At 49.4% G+C, this 16983-nt stretch overlaps 1 protein-coding gene across 2 annotated transcripts in view; it reads left to right on the top strand.

The window, feature by feature from the left end:
* LOC149372701 (ras association domain-containing protein 10-like) overlaps window positions 1–16309 on the top strand; it is a 52453-nt gene extending 36144 nt beyond the window's left edge. Inside the window, exons 1-2 of one of the 2 annotated variants that reach the window (XM_089586888.1) lie at window positions 4680–4812; window positions 14119–16309. In XM_089586888.1, the coding sequence (XP_089443014.1) occupies window positions 4789–4812; window positions 14119–15456 (1362 nt within the window). In that variant the 5' untranslated portion in view covers window positions 4680–4788 and the 3' untranslated portion in view covers window positions 15457–16309. Of the gene's footprint in view, window positions 1–4679; window positions 4813–14118 lie in introns of those variants that run through there. The other variant, XM_089586895.1, reaches the window with a different exon arrangement.
* The last annotated feature ends 674 nt before the right edge of the window (window positions 16310–16983 follow it).

Raw genomic sequence — 16983 nt, 5'->3', positions numbered from 1 at the left:
TAAACCACGTGGCCGTCCGCATGAAAGTTGCTGCGAACGGCCCGGTCAACGTCTGGGCGGGGGATAATTTGATAAGTGCGCGTAATGGTGTATGAAAGGCAACGGCGCGAGCCGGCCCAATTCCGAGAAGACGCGGGGTCGTGAGCGAACGAAGCATAGGAGACGGTCCCCGGTGCTGCCTGCGTGAGTGCCTGTGTGTCCGGCCACCTACCGAGGGACGATGGCGCCGCCGGGCCACCCGAGCGGGGCACCCCCACCCTGCACCCCGTTCCTCGCCTGCTCTTCCCATGGGGCCCGACGGCATGAAGCTACCCTTCCTGATACAGTGGCCATTGATGTCTCGAATTCTCTGCAGGGAGTCTTCAAGTGGGCGGTGCCCCAGTAGAGATACAGGGGACGAAGCACCTACGCAACGTCTGAGCGATCATTATGTCTGAAGTCTTGATCAGTCGATCGCTATCGTTGGGTATTAAGGGCAAGTTTGAATCCACGTTCACACAAATTTCGTCACGAGACTCTTTGTTAAAGGTGTATTGAATAGGAATCTGAACTCGTATTTTTACGGCTGGAACTCGTCTACACGTTCCGAGCGTTCTTTGAAACATCGAATTATTGCCCTGTGCGGCCGATTTCCCTAATTTAAATCGGATTAACGTCGGGCTCCTGCCCTTTATTTTTGAATTCTCCGCAAACAGTGAGAGGAGTCGACCAACCTTTCGCCCAGACCCGTGGCGGCTTGCCGCTATGCCATCGGCGGAGTGATACGTAGTGATCGGGGAAAGCAAAAAGTCCACGCGTATTTTTATTTCCGTGGGCCTAATTTGCAGCTATATCTCTGACTAGACCTATTTATTCATGGAAATTTAAAAGAAAAAAATAAAAGCGAAAGCAAAGTCTTCACGCCACTGCTTGAAAGGCACTCCATGCGTTGGTCGACTCCTTCCACCGTATGCGGAGAATTAAAGAAAAAGGCGGGAGCCGGATGTTAATCCTATTTAATTAGAGAAATTGGCCACACCGGGCAATAAATCGAAGTTTCTAAGAATGCTGGGAACGTGTAGATCGAGTTCCCGCGGCAAAAAGACGAGTTCAGATTCCTCTTCAGTGCACCTTTAAGACCCATGCGAGATGCGGTCTTGGCCTTGCGGTTACATCAAGCTTTCAGATTCCAAGCTACCGGCGGAGTTTTCTCATGCAACGTACAGAGGGCAAAACGCTTCCCTAGAACATGTTCGAGCTGGTTTCGGTCTGAACACGCGATGTCTAGCGATAACATTTGGTTAAAAATGGTCTGGATGTAAGCATGTGCAGAAAACTCATAAGGTTTCATCGTCATTTTTTGTCTTCCTTGTCTTAGCGGCTTTGGGATCTGGGGAACACACATTTAGGTCGTTCTAGAGATGCGTTTTGCCCTCTGTACGTTACTTCCTTTGCGATGCAAGATGTTTTACTTGTGGGGCATTTTTTTTTCTCAAGTAATGGATCGCGGTAAATAAGATAAATTAAAGGAGGTTAGCATTGTCATCATCATAAAGACTTAGTCCGTTATACAGGCCAAGGATGGCCCTAGTGATTTCTGATTGGGCCTTGCTTGGGTCAGCTACATCCACCCTATTGCCCAGTTGAGGTGTCAGCAAAATGCACTCCTAAACCGTCTTATTCCACTGCTGAATTGTTCGTTGTGACCGCCGTCTGCCCTTACTACTTTTCTCATATTCGCTCACGATTTCCATTGCCTCGTTTCTTAAGGTTGCAAAGCTTCACTTAGTTGCTGAATATTGCGTTAGTTTTTCTCCAAAATGATTTCTAAGCCTTGCTTTATGCTTTACGTCTTCGGGCCTGTAGTATACTAATAATTTTTTACTTTCTTTAATAAAAAGGAGTTTAATGCTGCAATTATGTGTATTATAGAGGCATCACCAGAGAGGGCGGGAATGCCCTTATTTGCAACGCTATCCACGAGAAAGGTGTTCATCAAGGGGTTATTTAAATATAAAGTTACTGACACTCGGGTTAAAGTTCGATGACCTGTAATCTGAAGAAAAGATCGATGGGGCTGTATAGCAGTGTGGTCACGGAAGCTTCCGGGCTCATACAGTGATTTGTTGCCACAAGAAGTCGAGAACACTAACAAACGCGGGCTTTTACGCCGCCATCTGTTAAAACCATGAGGTTCCCTGCCTCTGCGTAGCAGTCGGCGTCAACATCCAGCGTCCGCGTTCAGGTGACCATCTAGTAGAACAGGCGCTGACACAGCCGATGCTTCGCGCAAACTTCGTCGTTATCAGGTGGTCTCACGATGTCGCAACATAACAGGCGGACCACGTACCTAGTGCTGAACATCCGCATGGTCAAGGGTGTAATTAATTTGTTGAAAGAGACTTCATTCTGCATGTGCTGTTGTTGGCTGAGTTACACTCACGCGTGCTATGCGCTTAAGTCACAGTTATCCGAATACAGAACAAAACGTGTGCGACACGGAAACGCAAGTTCAGTAAAGCCGTCCACATGTACACGTATTGCGACAGTACCGCCAGCACTAACGAACGAATAAGATGCACTCATTTAACCAGGAAAAAAAATCGGCTACAGTACCTATTGAGTGATAATCAGGTGGCGATAGTAATTTACTCCAATTATATATTAGCATAATAGCGCATAATGATGAATGATTGTTGCTCACTGTAAGAAAAGAGAGAGATAAATTTGCCTCGCCAAGCATCCTCACTGAGGCTTTGTTGACCACCGCAACCAGTGTGCGGGACTCCGGGCAATTAACGCGTGACTGAGATGCGTATATTGCGTAACCACAAGTTGCGTAGGCCTTTCCTGTAGTGCTCGCCGAACGAAGAAGCTGGTTTTCCTCTTGCAATATAACAAGCAAGGCGTGGGTATGGCAGAACGACCTCGCTTAGCACCTTCCTTCTTGAGGAAATGCTGCTCGATTGCATACCGTGTTGTGCCGCATGCGCAGTTGATCTTCGCTTTAGATATTAGATGCACATTGAAAAGGCGGACGCGGGTCACCACTTTGATTCTCTGCTGGACAGTGGATGTTCACTGCTGCGTCAGAGCCTCTATGGAACTTCTTGTTCTTTGATCCCTACTCACTTTTTTTATTTCAATATAATCGAGTAAGTACAGCCCGGTTTGAAGTAGGCCTCGTTCAGCTGCAAGGACTTACGATCCTGAACACCCCTGTCTCCGCCAGCACACGTTTCAAGGTATGAGTCTGTAGCAACAAAAAAAGGGGGGGGGGGGGAGGGGGGGGGGGGGGGGGCAGTTACATTAAATTCGCTGTAATTGAAAATTTCAGCTACCGGCTTCGTGGATATGATCACAACGGAAGTGTGCTGTACTAACCATAACGACGCGAACACTCCCTTCTTGAAACACTTTTATCGCAAAGGGGGGGAATGTGATTATTTTCACTCTGCCAGAGTGAAATTGAAGCAATATACTGCTATACGATACGTATAGAGCAAGGAGGAATACAAATACATGCTTACTAATTTGTATGTATTAATAGTGGTATTTTTATTGGTAATATATAATTAGTATTAATTAGTATTAGTGCTTCAGATAAAACCACAAATTGCAGTTCGTAAAACAAAAACTATTCTGGAAGTTTTTTTTTCTTGCGCCGCGTATCAACGCACGAAGTCCCTGAAGGGCTGGACTGGATAAACGACTTTATCATGTCTGGTAGCCAAGGTGTGCTGTCTGCTTTTATACAGTGGTGGCGGAGGTCGAACGTCGGACCAGGTGCCGCGGCGAGCATCTGTGTCGAAGCCATACGGGCAGAAATATTGCCCATGGGGCTTCGCTTATGCCGTGGTAATTTTGGAGCACCCACTTTGTCCCCTCATGTGACGGACTGCTTTTTTTTTGTTATTTCGTTCCTTGCATCTTAGCACAAAAACAGCAGGAATTTCTGCCGGGATACGATTAAGGAAACCTTATTTCACGCTTGCTTCTCCTCATTTCTATTACCATATCTTTCTAGTTCAGCCACTCTAGCGTTCCAGCAATTCATAATCCTCAGTTGTTCTCAGCCATTGCTCCCAAGGTTCTTCAGGGATTTAAGAAGAACAGAGTAGACGCAGAGAAGTTTTCATCTCGTAATCGGCGAACAATATATCGTGTTGGTGGTGCGCGCACATGTGTCTGTCTCCGCGTGCGTGTGGGCGCGAGGGAGAGACGATGGCAGCACTCGTATCCAGCGCTGCTCTCCGCAGCCTCTCTGACATCCACTATCATCCAACACGTCCACACCGTCCTCGCCATTGCTCGGCGGACTCCCATAAGAGTCTGCCTCGTCGTGGGAACCGCCCACAAGCTCGCAATTAAGATCGCGAGCCTTCCTAAGTATGTTTACACGGACATCGCTGCCCGAAGCTGCTTTCATCTGCATGCCGTGACGGTGAATCCTTGCGTGCGCAGCCGTTATCTCGCCAGGATAAGCGAGCTGTGCATCCATTACCGGTCGCAAGCTGCCGCGCATTTATATCTATACGCGCCTATTGACGAGCGTTCCCCAGCTCAGCCGACCCATCCCCCTCCCTGTCTGGACGCAGTACCTGTGGTGCGCGGGTAATGCGCCCATAAAGCCCGCATCCCGGAGGCTACCGGGCTGTCGCGGGTAGCGCGTGACCGCAATGGACAAACAGGTGGAGCCCACCCTCTGAGGCCTCGTGCGACGCGCCACTTACGCGTCTCTAAGCGCGCTACTATTCTGCTTCTCCTGCAGCGGCGGTATCCGGCACCGAACCGAGCGGAACGCCGTGGATGCTGCTCTACACAGCGGAGGAGGTGAGAGAGAGGAAGGGGGGGGGGGGGGGGGGGGGCGAGCACGCAGCTGAGTCACGTATGCCGCACCTGCCGCCGGGAGCGAGGCGATAACGCTTTCCGCTGGTAGCGCCTCGCGACTGTGTGCACGCAAACATAAAAGTGGACGCCGCGCCGGCCAGGTACAAGCGGGCTCCGCCGTGTCGAATGTGTCTCCGAGGGACTCGCACCTTCTTCGCGGCAAGTGTAACGCTACGCTAGAGCAGTCACCCCGAGGTCGCGGATTTGATGTTGTCAGCCTCTATGTATATATGGCATGCGCACATTGGCTGAGTATGGAATGCGAGCATAATATAGGTTCCGCTGCTGCTGCTGATGTTGCGGCAGTGTTGGAGTGGCTCCTGTCAGGTCATTCAGCGAGGTGGGCGCCACGACAATGATGGTGCAGGATTCGCGACCGGAGCTTGGTGGATATTTATTTCAACAGTTTCGTGCCGCTCTTTGAAGCCTGTGAACACTATCGGGGGCAATGGAGTTCATCGAACTATGTAGGAGGCCAGGAAAGACTTGGAGTGAGTCTTTATAATGACTGGCGCTGGAAGAAGTGTCACATTTAGTGCTCCAAATTCTGCGCACCTCAAGCGTGCGTACATTAGCGCATTGGACCGTAACTGCTCAGAGCAAGGAGTGTTGAAGAAGGCGTTCGGTGGACATCGTCGGCGCGGAAAAGCCCGATTCTGTTCCCTCAAGGCTACGGCAGCGTACGGGTATGGTCGAGACAGGCTTTGCAGCCAGCTGAGCCGTCGTGTACGCAGGATGAAAACAACTCGTTCCGTAATATTGTGTGCACTTTTGTCGCACTGTAAACTTGGTCAACATTTGTGCTTCAGACATTTTTGCTAGGGAAGCTTTGCAATAAAGCGCAAGGAATGGTTTTTATTGCTGAAAAACAATTATTTTAGGTTGGAAGAGGTAAACCAGATGAAGGCTGTAACGGTGAGGTTACTGGGCCTCTGGCGTTTCGCTCTGAAGCTTCAGGTCTGCAAGAACGACAAAGTGCTAAGAAATGGTAGCTGCCGCTTTAATGCCCCTCACGTCCTGAGGTCATGACAGGCACCACAAACCCTGCCAACAGCAGCGCTCTTATACGAGACGTCTTTCAGCTGCATTTTACGAGAAAATTATGAATACGCGAGATATAAAACTGTCAATTTCACGAATAAATACTACTTGTCCGCGCAAACACGAAAAGTCGAACCAGCCACGTAATCTGACGCGCATGCGTACGTCGTGCCGATCGTGTGCTCCCAAAACCTGAACAGTGGCGCATACTGCACGATAGCGCTGCGTCCTCTTTGCGGGTAACACCGGGTGCCTCCACACCCGAGTGGTATCGAAGCACCCTACTTGAGCCGATCCGGCACCAACCGCGCTCAGTGTGATCGGGCGTTTGGCGACTCAGAAACGAAGACAAGACAAACAGCGAAAGAACTTCCCTGTGTGCAATACACTGTGTCTATACCGTACACCGGCGTGCGCACGTGCGCGCTGCGCCGGCGCTTGGCCTCGTTCCGACTTCTTCCGGCCCGGCTTCTTCAAGCTCGGCGAGAAGGACGGGGACGAGAAGCCCTTCTGAAGCGCCCCCGAAACGAGCCGGGCTCCATTAGAAGGCGAAGCGTTCTTTCTTGCTTCCTTTCTTCATTCCTTTTGGCCGCGTTATACTTGCGGCCCATTGTCCTGCCGCTTGGCATGGTGGCGAGCAGCTGCTAAAGCGCCCTTTTGTTTCCGAGGAGCGAGTGTCTCTGAGAAACTGGTCGCTTCACGGCTTCTTCTTCCTCTGCTCGCGCCCCATGGGCCGGCTTCTGTGCGTCGCTCAGCCGCAGCATGTCTCTCTTCTCTTCAGTTCACCGCGCTCGCTATAAGTGTACGGTGTGCATGTAGTAGGATGCCCCGTTTCGTTCGCTGCTCCGTTGTATGTGCACGCCAGTTCGTGTCCTGCGTGCGAGCGAAGCGCGAGCCGGAACGAGACTTTTAGGCGAGTACCGCCGGATTTAGAAGCGGCTGCTGTCAGAAAGGAGGCGATTAGTGCATTTCGGGACGCGTGACATGTGACGCGAGCGGGCTGTACCGGCGTGAGCGAGAGAGAGGTAATTTCTGACAGGTTTTTCTGGGCTCCCCCCCTATTCTCTCGATGTCTGATTGCTAGCTGTGTTTTTGCAGTTTGCACCTTTCGATTCGGGTCGTTCCCCGTCGCTGAAAAAAGGCCGGCTGTGCTCCGCTCTGTGCGCGCGTTAGGCTCTGTTTGCACCATACACAGACAATTGTGTGACGCTCTGTCGCTGGACCGCGCGTAATTGCAGGTACCGTTAAACTGGGCAGCGTACCTGTTGGAGGTGCGCAGCGGAACAGCCTCTCTGGCTATCTTGGGCTCACGGTGTCCCTGCCTCTTCTTGAGACGGGGAGGAAAGATTCTCTTTAGTGGAGTGCCGAGTTCCTTATTGTACACACTGCGCTGTGTGTCGTCATTACCTTCTGCTTCCGCAAGGAGAAAGACAAAGGAAAGAAAATGACGGCCTATCATGGCGCCGAGTATAATGCCACTCACGGAATACTTGGTTCTACTCAACGGCACCTGATAATTGAAACACCAACATAGCCGCTAGCGCAGGCGCAGTTCGCTTGTTGGAATTCGTCTCGAAAGGCTTACATTGCACTTTCACTCGCCGTTCTCCCACCGTCTAGGTCTGATGCTACTGATTGATTACCACCAATATGCACGCCTATCTCCTCGATGCCCGTGAATACGGCAATGTGTTTATCATGCGCTCCACGTTTTCTACGCTGGGACATTTTTCGGACTGGCCAGTGCCTCGCAAGACAGTGACATCACCGGTGAACGCAGTGATCTCCCGCTTCAAAAGGGATTGGCCTTATCAGCGTCAGTGTCATCATCAGCATGATCATTTTGCTCATTGCCCTCTTCAACACTACCGCCACCCTACTGCTGCCGTCGTCGTCGTCGTCGTCATCATCATCATCATCATCATCATCATCATTCTCATTATCCCTTGAATTGCTCTACCCTGTTGGCACTCGATATAAAAGCTGCAGCGAGCGCTAGTAAATCGGGCGAAATTCTCAGAGTTGTTCCCACTTTGGAACTTTGCATAATTATACCTCGCACTCGTGACATATTACACTAGGCTATGGCTATATTGCCAAAGTATCTGGCCTGAGCCAGTCACAGACCGCTGTTACGTGCGCTATACCTTGACATAGGAGTCTAATCCTCAGCTTTATCTTTCACTTCAACGCCGAGACACCTTATGTGAGCATAATTCCTGGTTCCGCCTTCGAATTCTTCATCGTCGGCTTCTACACACTGACATTTGCTTTCGAAGCTGAAAGTTCCGTACTGGCGCCAATATTACGTGTTTTAATCTTTCATATGTATACGTCAGGCGTACAGGTTTAACATGAATGTGCTCGATGTAATTTGCAGCGGTCTGTTCCTTGCGCGTTCGAGGCTCATTGAGCTTAGCTCGCAAAGAATGAACGCTCAGCTTAAGAAGACTGCCGTTTATACAGAATAAATAGAAAGATGTTAGTAGCCTTCTCGTGAATTTAACTAAGGCGATCAGCCGCGGGGTTCTTCCGAATTAACGCGGCGAGTACAATGTACAGCCTTTGTCAAACGTTTAGAGCCCAGGGGGTCTGCTTCTGAACCACATTGCTTTGTTGGTAATGCGTCCTCAGCGTCCCAGATTTCCTGAAGGTAAGAAGATTTTTGGTCCTGCTCCCTCCGATGCGTATGACTTCCATTAGTGCTACAAGAGCGCCATAATAGTGCTTAGAAGCAATCCCCCTGGGCTCTAAACTTTTGACAAAGACTGTACGTCTTTGTCAAAAGTAGCCAGGCTGCATGGTTTGCTTCTCATTCGTATAGTAGAGCCCTCACGGCTTCCGTAAAGATCAAAAAGTTATTTGAAGGTGAAGCTAGGGATTCTTCTTACCATGCAGATTTTTGGAGCTTGAGGGCTGGCATAGTAGATTTAATATTCGACTGAGAAGCAAACCGTGCAGACTGGTTACTTTTGGCAAAGACTGTACGTTCTGTCCCTACACCTTTCGGGGTCCCATGTACTACATCGAGAGCTGCATCGAGAGTTTCGTAACCCCCCCCCCCCCAACTTAACGAAACGCAAGGTACCCTAAAGTGAATAATAATTTTGTTGTATAATTAATATAAGGTAATTAAGTAAGCGCAATTAAAAATACTCTGAGGAGCGCCACACGACGGGAAACAATATGTATTTCGTTTTACGCAGCTCCGGTGCATCACTTTCTTTTAATTCTTGGTTCAAGTTATGTGAAACACCCCGTATATGAAACACACACAACACATATGCGATAGACGCATATGCACGAGACACGTTGGCACACATTTATGAGAAGACGCGGGTTCGATCCCGGCCGCGGCGGTTGAATTTCTTTGGAGGAGAAATTCGTAGCCCGTGTACTGTGCGATGTCAGTGCACGTTAAAGAACCCCAGGTGGTCGAAATTTCCGGAGCCCTCCACTACGGCGTCTCTCATAGCCTAGGTCGCTTTGGGACGTTAAACCCCATAAAACCAAACCAAACCAAATATTTATGAGATTTTTCGATAGGAGCCATGCGGCTGCAAAGAAAAGAATACGGGTGCAAAGTTTAAGAAAAATTTGACTTGGTCTGGGGAGCGTACCCAGGACCACCGCCTGCCTTGGCTCTTACTCCCTTATTTCTTGCATTTATTCCCGAACTTCACTCAAGCGAGGAAAAAGGCCTTTCCAGTTAAACCTGCCAGTATGGTCTATTGTTGCGTTTTTACTTTTAACGTGATAGCGTTAAGGCTCCCGTTCTGCAGAAAGTCCGACGCCGGCGTTGTGAGAGGAACAGCAGATGACCCTGCATCAACCTAGGTCACCTGACCGTGTGACGTCATCCCAACCTGCCAAGCGGGAAAGGTGGCAGTTAATTTAATGATTGGCCGCGAGAGGTAGCTTGGGCCTCACAGGCACCACCGCTGACTGCGTTCGAAGCGGCCACCTGTCGGAACAGTGGCCCTCGCTTAATTACTGCGCCAGGAGGGATAGAGGACTCCGCGATCTACGAGTGTAAAGTAGAGAATGACTGATTCCGCATTCCCTGAAGGGAGCCATTAATGCTGAATGAGTGTCCCCTTAAGTGTTTAAGCAAACTGTATGCCAAAATAAAAACGGTTTGCTGGTCCGCTAAAAACAGAGATACATTTGCTACCTAATATTTGTGATTTTGTCCTGATAGTAACGCCTCATGAAACCTGGACGCGTCAGAGAGTTCTACCTAAATGCTTCGCTCTACGTAATGTTTCTCTATCCCATTGTATTGTAAATCACATAAAAAAATTAAGACAAGTGCGTTAGATTTAATCCCATATTTCGGATATTTCGTGAGGAGGTATTAAGTATTAACTGGTCTTTCATAGGAGTCGCGTACTTCGCAAAGGTAGAAATATCTGCTTGCAGCAGGTCGAAGGGTAACTTTTTTATTGGGTTATATGATTTTGCAAGTGTCTACGATGCCGATAAAGAGTAGAAAAGCATCAGTGTTCAAAACATAGTAAAAAAGTTAATTCCTAGCGGGACACAAGAAAAAAAGTGATCGTTCAAATATGTGAAACTTGCGCAGCAACCGATCGGATGCGTGCTTGAACAAATTCTGAGTAGTCTTTTTTCTTTTGTATTCCGATAACTGTTTTGCAGTGATATAGGACACCCCCAGTTGGCGTAAACGGAGGCGCCTAGTCGTTGAAGAAATATCTGACTGCTCGTAAGCATTCTCCTTGCTCATTAAGCCCACGCAGCCCGCATGTCGACATGTGCATCGCAATGTACTGTAATGGAATCCAGAGGGAGTTTCCAAATCTGTTCGCGCTCTCTGTCCTCTTTCTCTCTCTCCTCTCTCTCTCACACACAAACACACATAGACACAAACACGCACAGGCACACACACACACACACACACACACACACACACACACACACACACACACACACACACACACACACACTCACACTCACACACACACACACACACACACACACACACACAAACACAGGCACAGACGCAAACGTACACACAAACACACATAGACACAAACACGCACAGGCACAAACACACACACAGACGAAAACGCACACACAGACACAAACACACATAGACAAATACACGCGCAGGCACAAACACGCACACATAGACGCAAACGCACACACAGGCACAAACATAAACACACACAGACACAAACACGCACAAACACACACACACACAGACGCAAACGCACACATAGCCACAAACATAAATACAAACACGCACAGGCACAAACACAGACGCAAACGCACACACAGCCGCAAACATAAACACACACAGACACAAACACGCACAGGCACAAACACGCACAGGCACAAACACGCACACATAGACGCAAACGTACACAAAGCCACAAACATAAACACAAACACGCACAGGCACAAACACACACACGCACAGGCGCAAACACACACACACACACACACACACACACACACACAAACATTCTCTCTCTCTCTCTCTCTCTTTTGGCGTGGTTTTTCGGAAGCTTGACTTAAGCTTTCGGTCCGACTTCTCAAAATTCGCCAAAAAGTCTGATTGTATTGAAGGTCGTGGTGGATTTTACAGAACTGCATTCTACAACCTTCATAGATGTGAGCCGTCCGTTTTCAACTTTCATTTTTTCCTTTATCTATTTTTGCTCCTGTGTACAGAGACAGCGAAACACTGGGTTCGTCAGCGCGGTGTATCAGAGAAGGATACTGACTCTGCGTCATCCCTTACGGCAACGAAGTCATTTCTTTCATACCGCGTCCTAAACTTCACAAGCATGTCTGTGCGTGCGATACTGTCTTAAAATGAAAATAAGCCCATCCCCGTTCTAAAACGGAAAAAGTAGGCGGCCATGTCCTCGTCATGCTTTAGTGCTCATTGAAACCATGTACCTATCAGGCGTCGGCATCACATTAACCGCAAGCTTGCCAAGCGCGTATTTCAATAAAAACAAAAGGTCCGTGAGCGCCTTGCCCTATAGGTGGTTGCTACGACGCATACATTACTATTTGCATGCACATACCACGGACAAAAAACAACACCGAGCCCACCTAGAGGAGGGGGTCGGTCACACACAGTCTACGCAGGTGCTCACGCACGCACACGCTCGCACTCAAGATCACGCATGCGGCGAGAGCGGGGCAACACTGGACGGCGACACTTCCTCGTGCCACCAGCGACCCGTTCATTGTTCCACGTACTCCCAAACTGTTCTTTGTTTCCAGGGCGTCCCTCCTGGAGGGCGCGCAACTCTGCATGCATGCGGCATCCGCGGGTCATTGTGGTTTTTCTTTGTGGAGGAGAAATAGAAGGGGTCGCTCCCTTCGCCTCCATTCGCCTGCTATCATTGTTTCTGAGACTCCAGTGCTCTCCGGGAGTGCCTCGCCTTCTTCGAGTCGAGTCTTCGAGACGATGCCGCTCTTGGCGATGCGCGCCACATGGCCGCGAGGTTGTGCCCGAAGATCTCGACTGCAACCACTCGCGATCGCCCCTTCCGAATGCCGCCGCGACGCCGCCGAGGGTCGTAAAAGACGCAATGGCTCCATTGTTCTTGCGTTCTTTTCTTTCTTCAGTCTGTAACCGAGGGAGAGCTGAACAGACTGCGTGCCGCTCCTGTTCGCCCGGGACTGGCCGTGACGTCATTGGTTATAGGGACATAACGGCGGTTACGACCGCGCAGGAGACATAAAAGTTTTCATCGCTTCATCACTTCCTCTCTCTCTTCGCGGCCGCTGTGAAAGTTTGTAGAGCGAACCCGTATTTTTTTTTCCTTTTTTTCGTGACCGTATACCTGCAGGCTGCGATTGCATGCTTGCAGGGTGCAGCCGCTTCCGCACGGCGTGTAATCCTTTTTCCGGTATGCAGATACGAAGCGGCAATAGTCTGAGTAGGTTTATTTTTTAACACGACAGCCTTAAGGATAAGCCTGGCGTAGAAGGCGTCGCCGCCGGTGTGTGCGGTAGAGCCGGATTGGTCGAGAGGATCAGGATGTCACATATAGAGTTGTGGAACAAAAAGTTATTTAGGCATTAGAAAGCTGGTGACTAGAAGGTCGCAACAGCGCTCAAACGTCATGACGGCATGTAAGTATATAAAGTCAATGTTCGCTGAGAAGAAAATTGGGGCAATTAGTCAAGAATCGAACACCTGACCCTTGAGCTCAGAATCAGACACGCTAAGCCTACCACGCAGGCGCGTTCGTACGGCTTGGTTAAAGCGGAGCTTTATGTGTATGTCGTATACATAATATGAAAACAATGTCCGTGTCTTCGTGGTCAAGAGGAGCCGCTGACGACACCCATTGATGCTATCGCGTCAACTCTAAAGGCTGATCTTAAGTGTCCCCATATTTTTTTATTATACGGTCAGCACTCATTGACACGAGTTCTCTTTAAAACCAGTGCATCTGCGCATTTCTTCTTTCTTTCTTTAGCTTATCTCATCAGGACCTACCCTTTCAATCCATCTATCGAATCGTGATGACCAGAGGGGCGCTATTGTGCGAGGTGGCGCTGAAAATTTTAAATTCTCTTTGTGGTTGAGTCAAACACTGGTTTTAAAACTGGACATCTTCCAGCTCTGACTGCAGGAAAGTGTTTGCACTGCGGATTCTTGAAAACATACAAGAAGATTTTTTTTAAAGCGTGATTTATTGCCTCAGGACATAAAGGGTGTTTGTAATGATGGTTGACCAGAGGATTGCTATGGGTCATGATTAAGTTATAAAAGTATTATTTTGCTTCGTTCATTTGTGAAGATCAATCACAGCTTTAAACAGAAATCACATGACGCCGCTTATATTGCCCGTCCAGCGACAGCACATAGTTTGGAAAATTGGCAAAACAGCTGTATGATCAAGTTTCCAGAAAAAGAAAAGTCATGCATTTTTAGGGCGTTGATTCGCTAGCGTTAACCACGACCCTACATACGCTCATGTGCTAATTAATTTTAATGTGCTTTAAATATCCAATTAAATTTTTCTAAACTTTCTTACAATTTTAACTATTTAAAAAATCGCAAATGAAAACGGTCTCAATCCGCTCTACAGGCAGTCATTTAGCATTTCTTCTAATAGGATCGAATGAACCGCTTCCTATTACATTCGTAATCCTCGAGGGGTCGAATGTGATTTCTTTTCTTTAATCAGCCACCTTTTCCTTGGCACTTTACAGGACCCAGTGGCTGCGTGGCGGAGCGAGGAGTCGAAGCAAGGAGCCCTATGCGCCGCCATGGGAGCCGAGATCCCCGTCTGGGTGGGCGGCGTCCAGAAGTGGGTCACCGGAGTCGGTCGCAGGACCACGTGCGAGGAGGTGGTCCGCGCGCTGCTCGCCTCGGGCCGTTCGTCCCGCAAGTCCGGCAGCCAGGCCTATCACGGTGACGCCCAGCAGTACGCCCTGGTCGAGGTCTGCCCGAGGGGCATCGAGCGCAGACTCGAATCCGACTCGCGCATCCTCAAACTGTGGAACAGCGAGGACGACGTCCGACTGAGTCTGCGACGCGTCCGCTGTTGGTCCTCCACCACGTCTTCGCCCACGTCGGACTCGTGCATCGCCGAGCCGCCTCGTCACCATCACCACCACTACCACAGGCGCCGCCATCACCACAGCCACCACCGGAGAGCTCAGGCGTCCGGTGGCTCGAGCTCCACGACGACGACGTCGTCCAGTGCGTCGCCACGTCTTCTGAGGACAGTGCACCCTCGGAAGCTGTCCGCAAGTGTCGGTGCCCTGTCGTCGCAGCAAGGACAGCATGGTCAGGAGCCCGTTCTCCAGAGCGAAGAACTGGCCGAACTCGTGAAGCGGGTCATCTGTCAGGGCGAGACCCTGGAGCGGCAGGGGGCGCTACTGGCCCGGCGCGACGCCGAGATCGAGCACCACGAAGCCAAGATGCACGCGATGCGGGTGCGCCAGATGGGGCCGGACTACATGCTGGACGGCTACCGGCCGGAGGCGTCCGAGGAAGAGTCCCTCCAGACGTACCAGGCCACGCTGGAAGCCTACGACCGAGTCCTCCAGCTCTGCCGCCGCATCACTGCCGAAGAGGAGAAGATCCAGAGACTCAGCGCCGAGCTGCGTCAGTGCGTCTGGGAGCAAGAGGAGGAGAGGCGGCGCTCCCAGGAGCAGCTGAACGCGGCCAAGGAGGAGCAGGAGAGGATGGAAGAGCTGTCCAGGTCTCAGGAGGAAGCGCTGGAGCGAAACGAGCGGTCGCTGAGGGAGCTCGACCACCTGCTCGGAGAGAAGAGGAGGTTCGCGGGGCAGCTCGAAGAGCAGCTCAGGTTCGCCGAGAAGGAAGAAGGGGAGCGGTTGCTGAGACGAAGTCGACCCGTCGAGCCACCCAGGCCGGCCTCGATAGCACCGGTGCACACGCCCGTCGTAGTTGCAGCGTCGTCGTCTTCGGTGACGTCGTCGACACGCTGCTGCTTGGATGTGCAGGACTCGAGTTCAGACACAGGCGTGAGCTCCATGTATAGTTTTGAGGAAGTGAGCCACGTATTGGACACGTTGGTGTGACAACGAGACTGTGCATAATGTTTTTTTCACGTCTGCGAAGAAAAGAAAGCGTTCATGTTATCCTCTTGGGTCACCTGCATATCTGGCTGTTTGTTTAAAGCTTGTTTTTCTATGTTAAAGTTTATATTATCCTGAGAATAAGTTCGCTACTTTGAAGCAAGGGCTAATGCAGGATTTTGTAATACATCGGTAACCTTTAGTGGAGCCAGATAGAATAATGAACCTCTTCAGGATCCAGCGACTCAGGCCTGAAAAATCGAAATATCTGCTGTTTTTTTCTCTCCAGCATACATTCGCACATTTCCAAGTAATATGCATTGGTTTCTGTGTACATGTTTGTGCCTTCTGCTTGGGCCTATTGTAAGGGCCTTCAGTAATTTTTAAATAAATTAAATTTAAAAGATCGCGGTAAATGCAGAGATGGTAGCTGAGAGAAAGCGACGTGTTTAAAAGACGTTTTCTGAGTCCTTTCTTCAAAGCAACTAACGTTTCTAATGAAATTCCGCCTACTACACCCCCAGACGTAGTGCCTGTGCTTTGCAGAGAACCTTTTAGAATGACATGAGCATTTTTTTTTTTCTTGCAGTATGATCAAATACGATCGCCTCGTTTTTAATTCTCGCAACGGACTCTCGCCACGCGTTCATGACGAGGGACCAAAAACCGGTCGTTCGGACTTGGGTTCACGAACAGATGCGAGTTTGTGTACAGTTGTGCAGAAGGAAAAAAAAAAAAACCTCAATAATTCATGACAGCCCGGTGTGTGACCATGTAATTATGGAAGATGTATTTATGTCTATGAACTAAGCAAGATAGTTGTGGCTGTAACTCTAATCAACATTTATCTGCATAAAATAAAACTATACGTTGACATATTTAAAGCAATCAAATGATGTCCAGTGTTTTTTCTTAGTCATGCTTAAGAAGGTGTTTTGAGACACCGTGTCCCCAACTCCTCATCGCTGGCTTTTCAAGAAGGTATGTACAGTTTATGTCAAAACATGCGTGCAACTGACCTGCAGGCAGTTTAGTGTTATTTCTGCATGTTAACATGGCTTTCGTCGGCCATGCAGCCAGCTATTTGCATTTTCGAGGCCCTCAATCACCAATATTTGTTGCGTATGTAGTGCATTAGCGGCGTTAAAAAGTTGAAACACGGGACTCAGGACATATATGGAGATGAAGCAAATACGCGTACGTCTTCGATATCGCTTCCAGTTGCTCGTGCACTATCGTTAGTTTGCCTTAAGACCACAGACACTGTTTAGTGCGAAACGATGAAACGGTCCAAAAAGACAAGAAACGTGAATGACTTTCAACTTGTACAAATTTATACTGATTTCATTTCGGCCGGTTCTAGCTCTTTGGCGCTTAGTGCCTCAATGAGGGCCACCCTGTGGATAGAAGGGTTTTCTCACGTGTCGCAACAACGCGTTCCACAAAAGGGCAGAGTATCTCACACTTATAAGCCACATAATCCTCAACGCGTGCGCTTCTTCGCTGGCCGCCTACAGTAGGCCATCTGAG

Source organism: Amblyomma mixtum, chromosome 1, assembly GCF_055824585.1.
Source record: "Amblyomma mixtum isolate Tamu chromosome 1, ASM5582458v1, whole genome shotgun sequence".
Classification (NCBI taxonomy): Eukaryota; Metazoa; Arthropoda; class Arachnida; order Ixodida; family Ixodidae; genus Amblyomma; species Amblyomma mixtum.
This window is presented reverse-complemented; position numbering and strand designations above follow the sequence as displayed.